At 33.6% G+C, this 18,945-nt stretch overlaps 1 protein-coding gene across 5 annotated transcripts in view; it reads left to right on the top strand.

Annotated features, from left to right (window-relative positions):
- Window positions 1–18,945, top strand: part of Rlip (Ral interacting protein) — a 188,607-nt gene that overhangs the window by 111,152 nt on the left and 58,510 nt on the right. For all 5 annotated transcript variants that reach the window (XM_090404629.1, XM_090404628.1, XM_090404633.1 and 2 more), the window contains 3 exons: window positions 1,441–1,644; window positions 5,980–6,098; window positions 17,007–17,137. In XM_090404629.1, coding sequence (XP_090260755.1) covers window positions 1,441–1,644; window positions 5,980–6,098; window positions 17,007–17,137 — 454 coding nt within the window. The remainder of the gene's footprint in view (window positions 1–1,440; window positions 1,645–5,979; window positions 6,099–17,006; window positions 17,138–18,945) is intronic.

The raw sequence follows: 18,945 nt of genomic DNA, 5'->3' as shown, positions 1-18,945 counted from the left end.
CCTCCTTCCACTCATTTCATCAATTTGCATATGCATACTATCTCCATCACTCACCTATAGCAGCACCCAACTGTACAGTTTGTTCCGTTAGTCTCAATCTCACACCAGATAGCCTCAAATGAGCTCCTTTCACTATTCTGCAATACAACTTCAATTCTCCTTGGTTGCAGTTCATCAGTTATCATCAATAACACTCCTCCCCCCCATTTTATTCTCTCTGTCCCTCCTGAACACACTATACCCTACACATTCTATCCTACCAACTATATCATCTTATGTCAGCCATGTTTCACTAATACCAATAACCTGTGGCCAGAAAGAGCCAACCAAGGCCAAAAATTCTTCCTTCTTGTTCCTAATACTCCTGGCATTAGTATACATGAAATGCAGAGGTCCATTTGTCCCACCCCTATCTTGATGCGTTATACTAACTATCCCATTCCGATTCCATGTCCTTCGTACTGGCTCGGGCACATTATAAACATTCTTACATTCTCACTGCCTCACTGATGTCTGCATATCCACTTCCTCCCCTCCTTAATAGTTCTATTTTCCCTAATTTTGCACATCCACTCTCACTTCACTCAGCAACACTTTTTCCAGTCTTCGCACACCAAATTCATTCAAATGTAAGCCATCCATCCATCTTGTACAAATCCTTTCACCCATCAAATTCACGCCACACATCCACAAACTCCACACCACACCATCTGCATAACTTGCGCATAAAGTCATTTGCAACTATGGCACTCCTAAACTCTTCTCTGTCATAGCACGACAAGAGACTCACTATCCTAACTCTGTCACTCTTTTCTTTTGCTACCTCTAATAATTCCTTCATGTCCTCTCTCATATCAAATTTATCTCCTTTCAAATCATTCATTCCCACTATGACTATCATTTCTTTCACCCTCAGCTTCTGCGCACTAATACTCTCACTTACATCCTTAATTTTCGCACCATAATAATAGTAAAGTGCTCATAATTAGAATTTAGAATTACTTTGAGGAGCCTCTGTGGCTCTGTTTTAGATAATGCACTTTGGTTGTGCAGAATATGAAGAACCTTTATCAGAGCTTTCAGTTGAAGATGAGTTAGTTTGTCTCATGTAGAGGTAGTAGGGTGTTTCATCCCACAAAACAGAATAGAATTAATTAATTTTTCAAGAAGCCAAGCCACCTGGCCCATTGGACCTCACATGCAAAAGGAAAATGAGAAATTATACTTTGATAAAAGAATTCTACAATGTGTAATTTAGTTATGTAAGCTTATGGAGATTATTTCTTTTTATTTTGCAATTTAACACCATTTGAGAAAGATGAACATTCTTGCAACATATATTGTTACTATGCTTATTTCTAATAGTTAATATTTTCATTAATATATCAGTTTTCTCGTAACTTAATGTAATTATTAATTGAATTTTTCAATCTTATTTAGGGTTGGCTTGCGAAGGGATATATAGAATGTCTGGTGTCAAGTCAAAAGTGCGAAATTTAAGAAACCAGTATAATCAAGGGGAAAAAGTGTATCTGTATGAACATGAACCACATATTGTTGCAAGTTTATTGAAGCAGTTTCTCCGTGAATTGCCTGAACCTATATTGACAGAAGAATTAACTCCTAAATTTGAAGAAGCTGCAGGTGTTTGATTTTTTTTATTTTCTTTTAATTATATGTAAATGGTTCATTTATGATTTTAACTGTTTGCAACTATATAAAAAGCTTTCTTTCTTTATGTTTATCATAAACTAAGTGATATCCGTCATGTACAAAAGATGTCTTGGTCTATTTAGTAGACCTTATTATTAATCACCCTACTGGCTTTCGTAGTGAAGAATTTATGGAGACCTAACACGTGTTAGAATAATTATTAACATTAAGCAAGTAACTATCGACACTTCGACCTCCGTATTGAGGTCATCATCAGGAAAGCATACATAAGTACAGGATACAAGCTATACAAAAAGTAAGATGAATCTAAATGTTTGTTAATCATTTACTCTAGCCTGACCTCTGGTGAAAAAAAAAAGACCTCTTGTATTAAGATTTTCTTCTGTTTGGGGGTGTTCTGGATGCTATACTGATTGAAGATAGCTCCTCCATATTCTTGGAATAATTAATCCATCATTGTTTAGATTTTGATGATGTTTCAGCATTTCACAGTCTTCTTTAAATTTTCTTTCAAACCAGGTTTTGGTGAGGTGTAGGGACTTGTGCCTTTCCAGTCGATTTGTGACATGTTTGGAGTGTGTTGTCTGACAGGCCTGTTCCATAGTGGAGGTATTTAATGTGGCGTTTGTGTTCATCTTTTCTAATTGGGATGGTGCTTCCTGTTTCCCCTATGTAAGGTAGAGTACAACTACATTGAATTTTGTAAACCCCTTGGTGGGCAAGGTAAATGATTAGCAAACATTTAGATTCATCTTACTTTTGTATAGTCTAATGTCATGTAGCTTGTATCCTGTACATATGTATGTTTTCCTGATGATGACCTCAAAACAGAGGTCAAGACATCGAATGTTACTTTCCTAATGATAAGTAAAGTAATTATTCTAACACATGTGTTTTGTCTCCATAAATTCTTCACTATGAATGCTGACCACCATGTAACCTTAAAAGAAAGAATCACTTTACTGGCTGTGACATGCACTCCAGGAATGGATATTAAGTGTAAATAAACTTCACATTAACTACAGTAGCGAAAAAATTAATTCGAACACACATTTTAAAGAAAAATTTTAATTTTGCAAGAAAATAAGTGCCTGTTTTTCTTGCAAATTAAAGAAAAAAATACACACATATCTTGAATATGCTTTTCCATTAATATTTTCTTCAAATATATATCAGTTCTGTTACTGTTTCCTTGGAAATACAGCACAAAGATAGCTTTCAAGTTCCATTTTTTTTCTTTTGGAAACTCCTTTTGTTATCAAAAAGATCATTGATTAATTTGGGGAAACTGTTTGCCTTCTTCTTAACAACCTTATCCTCCTTTCTCACTTAAAAAATATCCTTCCTTTGTATTGTATTTTTTCTTAAAACTTTCAACTTCCAGAATGTATTCTGTACTAATCAACAACTGTTTTCTCTCACTTGCTATATTCAGCTTCTTCCTATTTGGAAACATATAATCCTTGTGTAAGTGCACTACTGCATGGTGGAGCAAAATAATATGGCAGTGAAAACAGAAGTAAAATCATTAGCTTGGGAGTAAAAAAAAAAAAAAAAAATCTTTGTCGTCGTCATCATTAAATTCCTGACTTGTACTCTCATGGGGTATACAGGATATTATGATAGTGCTACATGAAAAACATCATTACTTACCTCCTATCAACAATTTTCCTCCAAATCAATCTGCTATCTGTCAAGACTCAAACATCATCAGATCTTATATTTCTGTCTTCTAAGGCACTTTTTACTGTATCAATCCACTTATATCTTGGTCTTCCTCTGGGTCTTTTTCTTCCCAACCTGGCTGAGAACACTTGTTTTGCTAATCTTTCCTCTCCCATTCCGTTTAAGTGACCATACCACCTGAGATTAGCTCTGTTATCACATTCCTGGATGCTAACAGTGTCAAATTCTTTCCTAATATCCTCGTTTTTAATATTATATTGCCATTGTTGGAAGTTTTCCACTTGGTTATACTATAAATTAAAGATACCGAGAAATTATATACTTGGTTTAATCCTTTATCTAAGTGTAAGCAAACAAGTTTGCACCTGAACTATTTTCAGGACTGGGGCAACTCGTATATAGTTTTGCCCCAGTCCTGAAAATAGTTCAGACACAAACTTGTTTTCTTACAATCCGTGTGTAGAGACTTAAGTGTTGTCAGGACATCATGTTGGAGGCGTAATAGATTTTTTACAACACTCAGAAAGGATTAAAACAGAATTTAATACTTCCTATATTTCGTTTCAGTCACTGAGACATCTTCAGGGATTACAAAAAAACTAATGTAACATAAATACAAATAACAAACAATACTAAGCCCAGCCACGTGGGTGACACTGAAGTCCTAACTAGTTAGGACTTTAGTGTCAAACACAATCGTCATTCCATATGTGGGGTCAGCCTCTAACAAGGTTGCTAAACTCCTCAAACCACATAAAATAAGAGTGACCTTTAAACCTAAAGATACAATTCGAAAACTCTTAAGATCTCCAAAAGACTTTCATACTTTCTTTAAATATGTTGGAGTTTACAATATCCCATGCTCGTGCGGTTTAACTTACATCGGCCAAACTTCAAGAAGCCTTGAGATAAGACAGAAAGAACACATCGGATATGTCAAAAACAACAGACAAGATATATCGGGCTTATCTTCCCATTTCTCCAGAACCAACCATGTCATTGAGTGGGATAAAAACTGTACTCCTTACATAGAAGAGGATTACCGCTCTCGTATTCACTTATCTTATTTCTGAAATGTAACAATAGAAATCCTAATACAAAAGAAGTAATGTTTAATTAAATAACTATACAAACATAATTATTTACATTAAGAAAATCATAAGAGAATACTCTTTCTCTCTTAGACTCATCTACTTGAAATTCAAGAATTAAAAAAATTCCAGCAACAATACATAGATAACAAATTCCTTTACTAATCCTCTTTAGGATTAAACAGCTATAGCTTTTCACTACAGTCTGTAAACAATAAACAAAGGAAATGCATTCCTTTAGTAATCCTCTGTATGATAAAAAACGCCTATTGCATTTTAATAAAATTAGTTCCAATAAGGAATCATCTCATTCTGGCTCAAGGTTAACAAATTGCAAAAATAAGGAACACATCCTACCCCTGGAGCACAAACAATTCTCAGAAACATTTGCCTCACTCTAGAAAATTAAGCATGAAGATAATGCATTAAACTGCTTCTCTAAACAGTTTCTCCCTACAGTTCTCTAAACACAATCTTCAATATATGTACTCACTTCCTATCCTTAACTGATAATTTTCTTTTTGTCTTGAATGAATGAATTACATAACATTTTATTCTCTTACTGGAGAGAAAGACAAGTGAATTTAATTATAACACTAAATTAAATCTTTTATTAACTCTATTTCTTTCCAATTCTTTTTAGTGCTATAATTAAATTCACTTGTCTTTCTCTCCAGTAATAGAACAAAATGTTATGTAATTCATTTATTCAAGACAAAAAGAAAATTATTATCAGTTAAGGATAGGAAGTGATTAAGATTGCATAATACAAAGTTAGCTAATAAAAATATCTGAGTGAAACTCATCAGATACGCCACATCTACATATCATAATGAAAAAAGAAGCATTTTGCTTATTATATATTAGATAAAAAAATTTTTTTGCTTACATCAGTGATGGTCTAAATTTATAAAAAAAATCTAAATTAAAATAATTATAAAAACGGAGGAAAACTCATGTAAAAAAACTTTATTAATATTGAATTATCACAATGATCATAGGTATCATTAGTACAAGATCACAGAATGAGTTTCCTTCATTTTTATCATTCTTTTAATTATGCAACTCATGTTTTTTTTATTATTATTGAAAGAAAATATCTAATTAATTTGTAGTTTATTCCAGAATTTCCCAGCATTTTTTATGTTATATCACATATAACTGGAATTTAATTTTTATGATATATGGATAGAAACTTTGCGAGAAATAATAATATGGTATACTTATAATGCAATATAATTACATTAGTTAATTAATAATATAAAGAATCATTTAATTATTGTCACACACTTTGTATATGAACTTAAATATTTGTAAGTTCTATTTGCACTTAAAGATTGATACACCGTCATCTTAAATAATGACTTTAATATGTAGCAAATTTTTGCAAATCATTTTAAAAATTGGTAACATCTAATGGATATTGACATGCATGTTGGGAACTTCTGATTTATCCTAATTTACATAATAAAAGCTTTTCAACTATGTAATTCAGATTAGTTCATTGTTTTGATAACTATCTTGACAGCAATGAAGATTGAGGCAAAAAAGATTGAAACTTTGAAAATTCTTCTCAATAGCCTTCCTTCATGTAATCGATTATTACTGTCATGGATATTTGTCCACATGCTTCATGTAATTAATCTGGTGAGTGGTTTAACAATAATATGAGTCTATAAATGTGTGCAAAAGTAGTAGGGTGCCTGTGTATAAATTTGTGATATGTAAATAATGAAATATAGGTGCTTGTAATGAGATAGAGGAAATTTTTGTGCAGTGAGGTGCCATGTGGAGTAGAGTTTAGTCAGTTTGAATGTGGACAGGTTGTAAATGTCATATAGCAGTTCTCAGTTTTTAAATGGATTTGGGGGAACTTGATTTCCCAAAGGCAAAAGACAGCCATTGCTAAAACTGAGGGTTGGTAACCATATAATTCGATAAAAATAAACCATATAGTGATTACACAGCTGAGAGTGTAAATTTTTCAAGCAAAATAATCCCTGCAACTACAGCAGCATTGTTCCGAAATTGCAGATAATTACAGCACAAAAGGCCATTGCTTTATTTTCCATTTTTATTATACTGAATAGTAATGCAGTGTTGGGTATTTTAGCCACATATGTGTATCAAAGATGTATAACTTAGATTTTTAGAAATTTCTTGAATATAACAAAAAAATATAAATGTGAGTAATTTGCACTCTGAGAACATTTTTGCTTTAATCAATATTATATTCTTTTGAGGGAAGAAAGATTAAGTGATGAAAAATGAATCTAATTCTCAGATGATGAGAGTAAACTTTCAGAATTTCATTACAGAATCATATTTCAGTTATTAGTAGAATATACATAATTAAATAGTTACATGAGAATTTTTTTTCATCCAACAATGTCAGATTTAAACATCACTTTAATGTCCATTTAACTTCTTATGTCAAATTAGTAAGAGCTTCATATTGAATAAAAAATTCTGAATTGAATTTTTCTGACCTTTTCACATATTTAATTACTGCTTTTCTCAGTATGTCAACGTTTTGTCTCACAGTTACGAAAGTTTAAAACACTCGAGGCTAAACTAAAAACTGACAACATAATTTCTCACATTAGTAACTGAAATTCACAGTCTCAAGTTTCACATAAAAGCATTAGTTCACGAGAGATCATTAAAATTGTGTATATTTTTATAATATCTTGGAAGCAACTTATTTCAGAGATCTTTCCTATGCACAAAGATGAAAAATAAATTAATCTTTTCTTCAACCAAATTTACATGGCTCTCCAAAATAAGGGAAAGGCTTTTCTTTCTTTTGTTGCAGAGATCTATCCCACATACAAAGATTTAAAAAAAAAAAAAAAAAAAAAACTTTTCCTCAACCGAATTTACTTAGCTCTTCAAAATAAGGAAAAACTCTTCTCTCTTTATAAATCAACAGTATAAATGATTACTCATACATGAAGGATTCTGGAACATTAAAAAGAAACTTTGCAGACATTCAAACCAGCTGTTTGCAAGTCATCAATCATCATCATCAAATTCCTGACATGCACCCTCAAGGGGTGTACAGGATATGATAGTACTACGTGAAAACTATACATCATTACTAACTTCCTATCTACAATTTTCCTCCAAATCAGTCTATTACTTGTCAAGACTACAATATTATCATTATCAGATTTTATATTTCTATCATCTAAGGCACATTGTACCGTATCAATCCACCTATATCTTGGTCTTCCTCTGGGTCGTTTTCCTGCCAACCTGGCAGAGAACACTTGTTTTGCTAATCTTTCTTTTCCCATTCTGTTTAAGTGATCATACCACCTGAGATTAGCTCTGCTAACGCATTCCTGGATGCCAACAATGTCAAGTTCTTTCCGAATATTCTTGATTTTAATATGATATTGCCATTGATGCCATCTGTTCACGCCTGTAATCTTTCTCAGGGCTCTCATATCTGCAGCCTCTAGTCTTTGGTCAAGTGTTTTATTTCTGACCCAGCTCTCAGATCCATAAGTTAAAACTGATTTGAACACTGTCTTGTATACAGCTAATTTAGTGTTCCAACTAATTTCTCTCTTATTCCATATGAATTTATTCAATTGACTTCCTACCATACCAGCTTTACTGATTCTGTTGTCTATTTCCATATTTAATCTACCATCCTCACTAAAAATCATGCCTAAGTATCTGAAATGTTTTACTTGTTCCACAGGTTCCCCGTTCACAACACAGTTGACATTTTCAACAATTCTACCTATTTTCATTGTCTTTGTCTTTTTAATACTGACCTTCATACCATATCTATTACAACAGTTATTCAATTTAGTCAGAGAATCCTGCAAACTGTAGTGGATTTATTCAGAAGTATAACATCGTCTGCATAAAGCAAAGAGCTGACATTAACATCTCTAATTCTGATATCATGTTTAATACCACTTTCCTTCATAATGTGATCCATATAGATAATGAATAACAGAGGAGATAATGTACATCCTTGTCTCACACCAGATTTAACATTAAACCATCTTCCTGTACTTCCTTCAATTCTAACTGCTGACTTACAACTCAAATAAAGACCAAGTATTGCTTGATAATGCCCCATTGACACCATATAACTGTAGCGTATTGAATAGCTCCCTCTCTTAGCACCTTGTCATATGCCTTTTCCAGATCGACAAAACTTAAATACAGATCTTTGTTATATTCCCATGCTTTCTCGACTATTTGTCGTAAAGTGAAGATCTGATCCTGACAGTCTCTATTTGGCCAGAATCCAGCTTGTTCTTCACCAAGCTTTTCTTCCACAATTCTTCTCAACCGTTTCTCGAAGTATACTTGCATAGATCTTGCCAGGAACACTCATTTGGGAAATACCTCTGTAATTCTCACATTCAGTTTTATTTCCCTTTTTATATATGGGCACTATTAGAGCTCTACTCCAATAATTGGGAATTCATCCCTCTGTCCAGGCTTTCTGAACTATGCAGTGCAGCCACTGTAAGACTTTTAAACCACCATACTTCAGCATTTCTGGTCGAATATCATCTACTCCTGCTGTCTTTCCACATTTCAAGCCTTTGTTGGCTTTTTCTACTTCAAGTATGGATATGTATCCTGACTGCATGCCTGGTTACTGTTTTTTACTACTGTGCTGTCATCACTGCTTGTTTCATTTAGCAGTGTTTCTAAGTAATTACTCCATACTTCAAGAATATCAGGGGGGATAATGTATTTATTGCAAAGTAATTACTCCATACTTCAAGAATATCTTTTTCTTCTGTTTTCATTTCACCTTTATCATCTCTAACTCCTTTTACAGCACTCTTTCTTCCATTTTTAAACTTCTTCAACAACCTCCAGTAGATCTTACCACCTTTTTGATATTTATTTTCTATGTTGTTGCCAAAATCCTCCCATGATTTTTGTTTAGCTAGTTTTACACAGTGTTTTGTTTTCTTACCTTTGTCTCTGTATTCTCTAAGAGCTAAAGTTGACTTATTTGCCAGGAACTTTTGATATGATTTCTTTTCCTTCACTGCCTCTTTACCTTCCTGTGTCCACCAGGGAGTTCTGATTTTTCTATCCTTGCAGACAACCTCACCACATGCCTCTCTGGCAGAATCAATCAATGTTTCCTTCAGAGTTTGCCACTGAATCTCCAAGGTTTGATTCCTGTTCTCAAACTCTTTCATTTTCTTTTCAATAATATTTCTGTATTTTAGTCTACAGTTCACATCTGAGAGCTGCTCAACTTTTATTCGCTTTAAAACTTTCTTACATGTTATTCTTTTCAATATGAAATTCAATTTTATCCTGCTCAAGACTAAATAGTGATCACTTCCAATTTCAAATCCTCTGTACACTCTGGTGTCCTGTACTGGGGAGAAAACATCACTATCAACAATAACATAGTCAATGAGACTTTTCTTGTTCCTTGCCTCTTCTCTCCATGTGAATTTGTGCACATTTTTTTGTTGGAACATGATGTTAGTAATAACCAGTCCATGTCCTGAGCAGAAATCCAACAGATATTTGCCATTATTATTAGCTTTGCTCTTTTCTCCAAATTTTCCCCAAATATTTTTGTATGTCTGATAATCATTTCCTACTCTGCTATTCAGATCCCCAAGAAAGACCAACTTTTCCTTTTTCATTGTGTCAGCTGCTTTTTCTAAAGCATCAAAAAATTCCTCCACTTCTGCCTTAGTAGATCCTTCTGTGGGACCATAGGCACAAATAAGTCTCATTGTCCAGTTCCCCATTCTCATATTTGCCCACATCACTCTACTTGAGACTGCCTGCCATTCAAGAAGATTAGCCTTGTATTTTGTGTTGAATACTATGGCTACTCCTTCTTTTCCTTGATTGTCATTGCCTGAATATAACATTTTGTATTTATTGCTCAGCAAGATCTCACCAGTTTTTGTCTTTTTTTGTTTGTAAGTCTAAGACAGGATATACATATATACATAGGTGGTCTTGTTTCATGACTTCAGTTTTCCTTAATTTTTACTGGAAGTATATGGAGATTAATTTGCATAAAAATAACTTTCCTTTTTAAGTGACATTATTGAATAAAATAAGACTGTCATTAATTTTGAAGGCAAGTTCAAAAAACAAGTAACTAATCTCCAAGAGGGTGACTCAGTATTCTCTTTTCCATACAGATTAGTATGGAATGACTGATTTTTTTAACAAAATCTTCATAAAATATCTTCAACATCAACACAAAAAAAGTTAAGCTTTTTCACCCTTTATAACAAGAAAAAAAAAATTTTTTTTTGTTACTTTACTATAATTGTGAGCTTTAATGACTGCTGATTGTAAAGAGGTGACAGAAGGAGAACAGACAGCTACATTACTGAGTGAATACATGTTAGTTATTAAATATAATGGAAAAACACATGGAATGAATTAAACAAAGTTTAATGCTTTTACTGTTTTGTCTGTCACATAGACATCTTCAGGGAGTACAGTATAAATTGTCACAAACACACAAGTAACACAAAGTGAAGTGAAACTTAGTAAGACTGAAGTTAGAGTCCATGCTAGGAATAGTGATTGCATTATTATAATCAGTCTGTAGTTAAGGTAGGATTGCAAGAAGGATCAAGTTTTTTGTTAGTTCCAGGAATTGTAACCATTAGATAAGAAGGTGTAATGTATGTGATTAAGTTCAACTGTGCAAGAAGTTTCGTTGGAATGGTTTTAATAATACCATACTGTGCTGGAGGGGGTCATTGTTGTGAATATATCTGCTCGTGTGAGTAGGTCTTCTGTACACTACAAAAGAAAGGTTACCATTTTGTAAGGTGAGACTATTGCTAGTCAATTTTTCCATAATTAAACAGATTCTTGGGTGTTGACTGTTGAAGTAGAGGATGAAGAGTGTGTAATTTGTCTAGGCTGTGAAGCCAAATTAGCACATCATCATGCATCCCAGACATAGGGCACTCATTATTCTCTGTCTGGAATAAATATGTCAGAAAAAAAAGGCTAGAATTTTGAAAACGTACGATCTCTGCATTTGCTTTCGGGCTTCACTTGAAACTCCCTGCCTTTATCTATTCTCCTAAGGATCAACTCCCACCTCTCATTTTCTGGTGTGTATGTTCCTTGTTCCTGCAAATTGGCTTATTATTGAAATATACTGCTGAAAACAATTAGGGGATATTTTGGTTTTCTTGTAAATTATAAAGTTATAAAAATAATTTAAACATGTAACACATTTATTTTAAAATATTCTTAATATACAACAGTGTAGAACATGCAACTGCATACAAAATCATGTTAAGACTTGTCGAAATGTGTCTTAGCTGTATCAACATGTGGGGGGTATAAAAGCATGGCTTATTGCGCTTACTTCCACAGTGCATAATATCACTTCAATTGTAAACTTGTGTCACCTACCACTCATTATTTTGTTAGAAATGGCAGAGCAACATGATATCCCGAATCCATGGCTTGGAGAGCCATAGGTCGATTAGAAGCTGGACAAACGCAGCAAGTTGCCGCTCAAACATGTTGTGTATCTCAGTCTGCAACCAGATAACCGACATATCTTGGTATCTGTGAAGTGTAACAAGAAATAATCCACAGTTTGTTCGTGAAAGACCCCAACACCAAGGTGGGAGTTTGATGGTATGGGCTGGAATAAGTATAGGTGGCCATACTGATCTCTATTTTATCAGAAATGGTTCCTTAACAGCCCAAAGATATCGCAATGAGATTTTGGAACCTATAATTCATCCACACCGTGCAGAAGGTATTGAATGAATGGACTGGCCTGCCTGTTCACCAGGTTGTAATCCAATCGAACATGCCTTTTTGAGCATCAGTTGAGTAGAAACATGGCATGTTTCTGCTCAACTGGTGCCACCACGATCACTTCAAGAGCTCAAAATTGTTCTCATAGAAAAGTGGGGAAATATCCCACAAGAACTGTTTAATCATCTTATCTGGTCCATGCAATCAAGCTGTGTCGCTGTTTTGGCTGTTAATGGAGACCATACACCCTATTAAAAATTAACAAAAGTGTTTTTGGCTATTTTTGCTAATACACTAAAATGTATAATTTGTTAAATTTGTAATAAATATTGATTATTTAAACAATATCTCATCAATTGCACCCTATCCATAAGTAAGAAATATTTATTCGTGTATAAAAGTACCCAATAGTTATAATTATTTGCAGAAATTTATAATTATCCGACAGAAACTAAAATATACCTTAATTGTTTTGAGCAGTGTAGTTCACTGGAAGATCAGCAAACATTTGCTTGAAGGAACATAAAAAATACATCTGTAATCAAGACTAAAGACTGCAGATCTAACATCATGCCTTGGACACTACATGCAGAATCCGGAAGGAGTGGAGGGAAGCTTCATCACAACAAGCTCAAAATGTGAGATTCTTTTTTAAGAATCTGCAACTGCTCTTAAAAACTAACTTAATTTAAATAAGTGTGGTTGCATTAAATCTCCAAAATATAGGGAGCAGTAATTCTTGGGCATCCTGACTTACCTACTAGTGCCCAGAGGGCACTCTTCTTAGCTAATATTCTAGATTTTAGTCAACTAAGTTGCACTTTACTTTGTGTTGCGTGTGTGTTTGTTACAATTTATATTGTATGTGCTTCATAAAGATATCTCTGTGACTAAATTGAAATAATGGAAGCATTAAATTCTTGAATTCATTCCTTGTGTTGTTTTCATTCCATTTAACATCCAGCCTAAACATACTATTACTGAGTGGTCAGTTTGCATATGCATTACTCAGGCAGAAATAATGCAGTGACAAATGTGACAGAGATTGAGACAGGAACAGAGGTAGATGAACTTGAAGTGTTTAGGATGTTAAGAAATCTCAGTGTAAATACAACCACTGAGTTGGTTGAGATATCAGCACGTGTTATAAGAAAGTACAAGAGAAATGACAGTGCCCTTAACCAGAATGTTAGTGTTTAATCTTAGCGCTAGTAGAATTAGTAGAATTCCATGGGAATGGAAAGAGGGCAAAATATTTTCATTACGCAAAGCAGGCTTCTCCAGTTTTCAAATTATAGACTAATTAAAATCTCAGGAATGGGGATAAAAGTATTGTTAAAGTTGATTAAGTGCAGAAATCAGGAATTGGTGAATAAAAGTATGATACTCTATAGGGGAAACTTTATGAATGGGAGGTCTTTTATTAATGTTTATTTTATTTGCATTAAAGTGACAGCTAAACTGGATAAAGGAAATGATTATACCATAATACTGCTGAATTTTGCAAAAGGATGAGATACTGCATAGAGTTATTATATAAATTGGAGCAATGGAATTGGACATGAAACTGATGACATAGATAAGATTGTGGCTGATGGATGGACAGCAAAGAGTAATATATGGTGGAGTTGAATCAGAGATAAGGCGGGTAACCAGTAATCTGCCACAAGGCTCTGTATAGGCTACTGCTGTTCAATTTGTATGTCAGAGATATTGGAATGGTATGAGGGAGAATATCCAGCTTTTTGTTAATAATGATGTTAAACTTTGGAAGAGCAGTAGTTATGAAGATGATGTATACTCTTGTAAGATGATCTGAATAGACTGGTAATTTAGACAAAGGAATTAATAAATAACTGCCAATTTTAATTTAAGTTGCACACTTTGTGATGTAAAAACCACAGGCTGTGTATTGCATAAATCGAACTGCACTGAAAAGAAATTGATGGGGTTAGGGATTTAGAGGTGGTGATGGTGGACAGAGAGTGAAGTTCAGAGGACATATTGCAGAAATGGGCAGAATATTTCATAGGATCACTTGGGTGTTAAGAAAAAGTATAAGGTAGTTATTATCCCTTATTATGAGGCTTTGATGTAATCACAAGTGGATTACTGAGCACACTTTACTCAGCTGGGTTTCTTGGGAATATGGAATATAGAAGTGGCGGAGAGGATTTGAATGGTCATTCCATATAGAGAGCACTGTGGAGTGCTCTCTGTAGGGAATAACTGAAGGTTTATGGGTCACAAATTTAACACTAGAAAAGAGGAGGAGCGTGATAGAAAAAAACTAAAGAGATGTTATGAATAAATATTGAGGTTTTCCAGTATGAGATGAGGCAGATGAGAACAAAGGGTCAGTCACACCTGAAAATTGCAGAAAAATTTAGTTTGCAAAGGTTTTTGCTTGGAGAGTGGTAAATTAGTGAAATAGATTGTCAGAGACAGTTGTGGGCATGCTCTATTGGTGAACAAGTTTAAGAGAATCATAATAGTTATTGTGTGATGAATAATGATTAATATGGGCATTTCTTTGGATTCCATGAGGTATGCTATTCCAATATAATAACAATGGAAACTCAAATGTTTGCTAATTATAAATGTGCTGATATTTATTCATTAATTAATAAAAACATAAAAATAGAAAGCAGAATATTATTATTATTACATGACATCTATATATACAAACTTTATTAGAAATAAACTATATAATTGAATTTCTACACATAATGTAGTTACATTTCAAAATGGAGAGGGAAAAAAAACCCAATAGAAATTGGATTCACTAAAAAAAATGATTGTTGACCATCCCAGATCAACAGTCAGTGATACCGTAATGAGATGGAAGTGCAGGGAATTTACTGCAAGTGCTACTCGCTGTAGACGACCCACCACACTCACTGAATGTGACTGTAAGGTGCTATGAAGGATAATACATATAAACCATTGTTCATCGGTCTCCACATTGAATGCAGAGTTCCAGGCATCAACTGGAACACGAATCTGCACAAAACACTTAGAACTGAGGCTCACAAATGGGTTTCCATGGTAGAACTGCAATATGCAAGCTCCACATTACACGGACCCATATGAAGCATCATCTTCAGTAGTGCGCAGACATATACAGTAGGACGGGGAAGCTTGGAAAGCTGTGTTATAGATCGATGAATCGCATTACATCCTCTACCAAGCAGATGGAAGGGTGTAGGTGTGGTGGATGTCTGCAAAAAGCTCTTACCAGAGCGCATAATCCCAACTGTGAAATTTGGAGGTGGCAATGTGATGTTATGGTTGTGTTTTTCCTGGTTTGACCTCGGGCCTCTGTTTGTGGTACTACGAACATTGAACTCTGAGAGCTATATGAACATTCTGGACAGTGCAGTGATTTCTGTTTTGTGGCATTTCTATGGAACTGATCATCGTCTCTTTAAGTAAGACAATGCACCATGTCACAAGGCTGCTGTAACTGCATGGTTGGTGGACATGAATATCACCACACTTGACTGGCCTACACAGAGCCCTATTGAATATCTGTAGGATGAACTGGAGCATTGCTCCAGTTCATCCTACAGATATTCAATTTGGCCCACAACAGTCCAGCACCTCATTAAAAAAAAATGCAGCCATTACCAGGAGACTTTTTCTGGAATGGGCTTCTGATCTCTTTCCAGTAAAACATCGAAGAATACATTGAATATTGCATGTTTGGGGAAAGTAGGAGTATATTTTCAAAGATTGACAGTGTAGAAATTGGGGGAAGAAGTATAGGCTTTTTTATGATAACAATACAATAGTACCATCTAGGTTAAAAGAAATAGTCAAGGTTAAGGTTCACTAGTTTTGGCAAGAGACCAGAAAAAATAACTGCTATTTGGACATAATACAAGTTTCCTGCTTCTGAACATTTCAAAATCAGATTTCTTTGCAAGTAGTTAAGCTTTAATATAAGCAGAAAAGTAAAAAATGGAGAGCATAACTGCTCTTTGGAAAATGAGTTTCCTTTTTAAGTTTCCTCCTTTTGTACATTTCAGAATTAAATTTCCTTTCTGTTATTTTGAGTTTAATATAGGCAGAAAAGAATCAAGATTTAGATAATGAATGATAATTTGAATAGAATAGGAAATATTTCCATACCTAAAAGAATTGTTCAGTGATGGTTTCAGTGTAAATGTTTTGATCAAATGGGAAAAAATAATAATAATCCAGCCAAGAAGCATAGAAATTGCAAAGATCATCCTACTTGGCCATAATTATAATAATGGTAGGAAACACATGGATTAGTATTGCTTTGTGGTGAAGGGATAAATTGGCACATTATGAAAAAATAAATTTATGAAGGTATTTTATAAAGATAGGGTAAGAATAAAGTATGATATGATTTTTCAGTACATAATAGGAGGAGAAAGAAAGAATGAATAGCCATTCCTAGAAATGGAGTGAGAGAGGAAGTGAGTGAACAGATTTTTCTCATGAGCAAGTAGAATATATTGCTGGAGGGAATGATAGATGCACTAAGAGTTAATCACTTTAAAGTATGATAATTTTGTATGAGATAAGCTTCCTGTAATGAATCCTGGAATTTTGTGGAGGTGCTCAATTAATAATAATAATAATAATAATACATGAAATTTGTAAATAGTATATTACATGAAAAGGAATGTTTTCCCTCTCAAACTAAGGCTTAAAACCTATTTTAATTTTTGTTAATAATGATTTCTAAATGAAATATACTTATGATTTTCTGTTTTGATTTATAACAAAATCTGTATACTTTTTTTTTATTTATAGGAGAAAAGAAATAAAATGAATCTTCAGAATGTTTCAATATTTCTTAGTTCTACAATGCATATTAGTCACCGAGTATTGCATGCCTTTTTTGCCCATAGTAATGTTCTTTTCAGTGGAGTGGAAATAAAAAAGTAAGTGGTTCTTGAAGTTTCAAATCAAACAGTATTCATATCATAGTGAAGAATTTATGGAGACACAACACACATGTTAGAATAATTATTTTACTTAACATTAAGCAAGCAACAATTGATGTTTCGACCTCTGTATTTAGGTCATCATCAGGAAAACATACATATGTACAAGATACAAACTACATGACACTGCACTATACAAAAGTAAGATGAATTTAAATGTTTGTTAATCATTTATCCTAGTTTGACCTCTGATGGGGGGAAAAAAATGGAACTACATTAAACAATTTCTAAAGTATTGAGATTTTCTTCTGTCTGGGGTTGTTCTTTGTTCAGATTTAGATGATGTTTCAGCATTTCACAAGCTTCTTTGAATTTTTCTTTCAAACCAGGTTTTGGTGCAGGGACTTAATGCCTTTCCAGTCAATTCTGTGGCATGTTTGGAGTGCGCTAAGGAAATGGAAAGGCACTTGCACTGCACTAAAACCTGGTTTGAAAGCAAATTAAAAGAAGCTTATGAAATGCTGAAACATCATCCAAATCTGAACAAAAATGTTAGATTAATTATTCCAAGAATGTGGAGAGACCCATATAGCAACCAGAACAACCCCAGACAGAAGAAAATCTCAATATGAAAGGACTTTAGAAATTGTTTAATGTAGTTCCATTTTTTTTTTTTTTTCCTCACCACATGTTAAGCTAGGATAAATGATTAACAAGCATTTAGATTCATCTTACTTTTGTATAGTGCATTGTCATGCAGCTTGTATCTTGTACATATGTATGTTTTCCTAATGATGACGACCTCAATACAGAGGTCAAAATGTCGATTGTTACTTGCTTAATGTTAAGTAAAGTAATTATTCTAACACATGTGTTTTGTCTCCATAAAGTATTCATATCAGTTTAACCTCAGTTGGACTTTATAAATAACTGAAATAAGATATACCATTGTAATACAAACTTTCATTATGAGCTATCGAAAGTTGTATTTGTGGCTTAATAAGCAAATGTGGAAGGCACATAATTTTTCAACATTATTCCATGGATTAATTAGTGGGACAGTAATAACAGTTATGATTACTAATAGTAAATTAGTTATGTATTTCAAGATATGTCTTTCTCTAATTTCTTATGTTTCAAAATTTTTTTGGGATTCTTTTTGGAATCAGTGGCATATTTAAAGAACCAGCCTAATCTTAATAAATATGGTTGTATTAAACTTCCAAAGATTTGGGAAACTTTAATTCTTAGGCCTCCTGTCCAACATCTAAAGCTAGTGAACAGAATCCATAAACGGTACCCATCATATGACTTTAGTCTTCATTTTGTCTAATTTCATTTCTTCCATTTGTTGTTTCTTGTATTATTACAATTTTAACACTGTATTCCTGAAGTTTTCTCCATGCCAGAGGCAAAATACTGAAATGATTAAACCTGCTGTTTAATTATTTCTCTTTGTTTTGTAATTATTCCATTAATAGCATGAGTTTTGTCATTCCTCTATTCTGCAACGTCCAAAACTGGTGACTACAGGTGTATAACTGAAATAACTCTCTGCTTTGATCAAAACTGCTTGATAGATTGACTTGGATATTTGAGCTGCAAGACATGCTTTGTACTACACTAAAGAATGAGAGTTTCTGATACAAAGTATTGATTCTGTGTTGAATTTTCTTTATGTGCTGCCTTCTCCTAATGGTTAAGAGAAAGAGAACAAACATATTTTTGTGGTATGCCAAGTACCAGTGATTCAGTGTAAACACATCATTCTTCATTTGCACCAAGATAAAACAACTTCCTTGTTG

The sequence above is a fragment of the Typopeltis vanoorti genome, chromosome 15 (assembly GCF_054136105.1).
Source record: "Typopeltis vanoorti isolate ZY-2024b chromosome 15, IOZ_Tvanoo_1.0, whole genome shotgun sequence".
Lineage (NCBI taxonomy): Eukaryota > Metazoa > Arthropoda > Arachnida > Uropygi > Thelyphonidae > Typopeltis > Typopeltis vanoorti.
The sequence above is the reverse complement of the archived record's forward strand: the minus strand, read 5'-3'. Positions and strand labels throughout refer to the sequence as shown.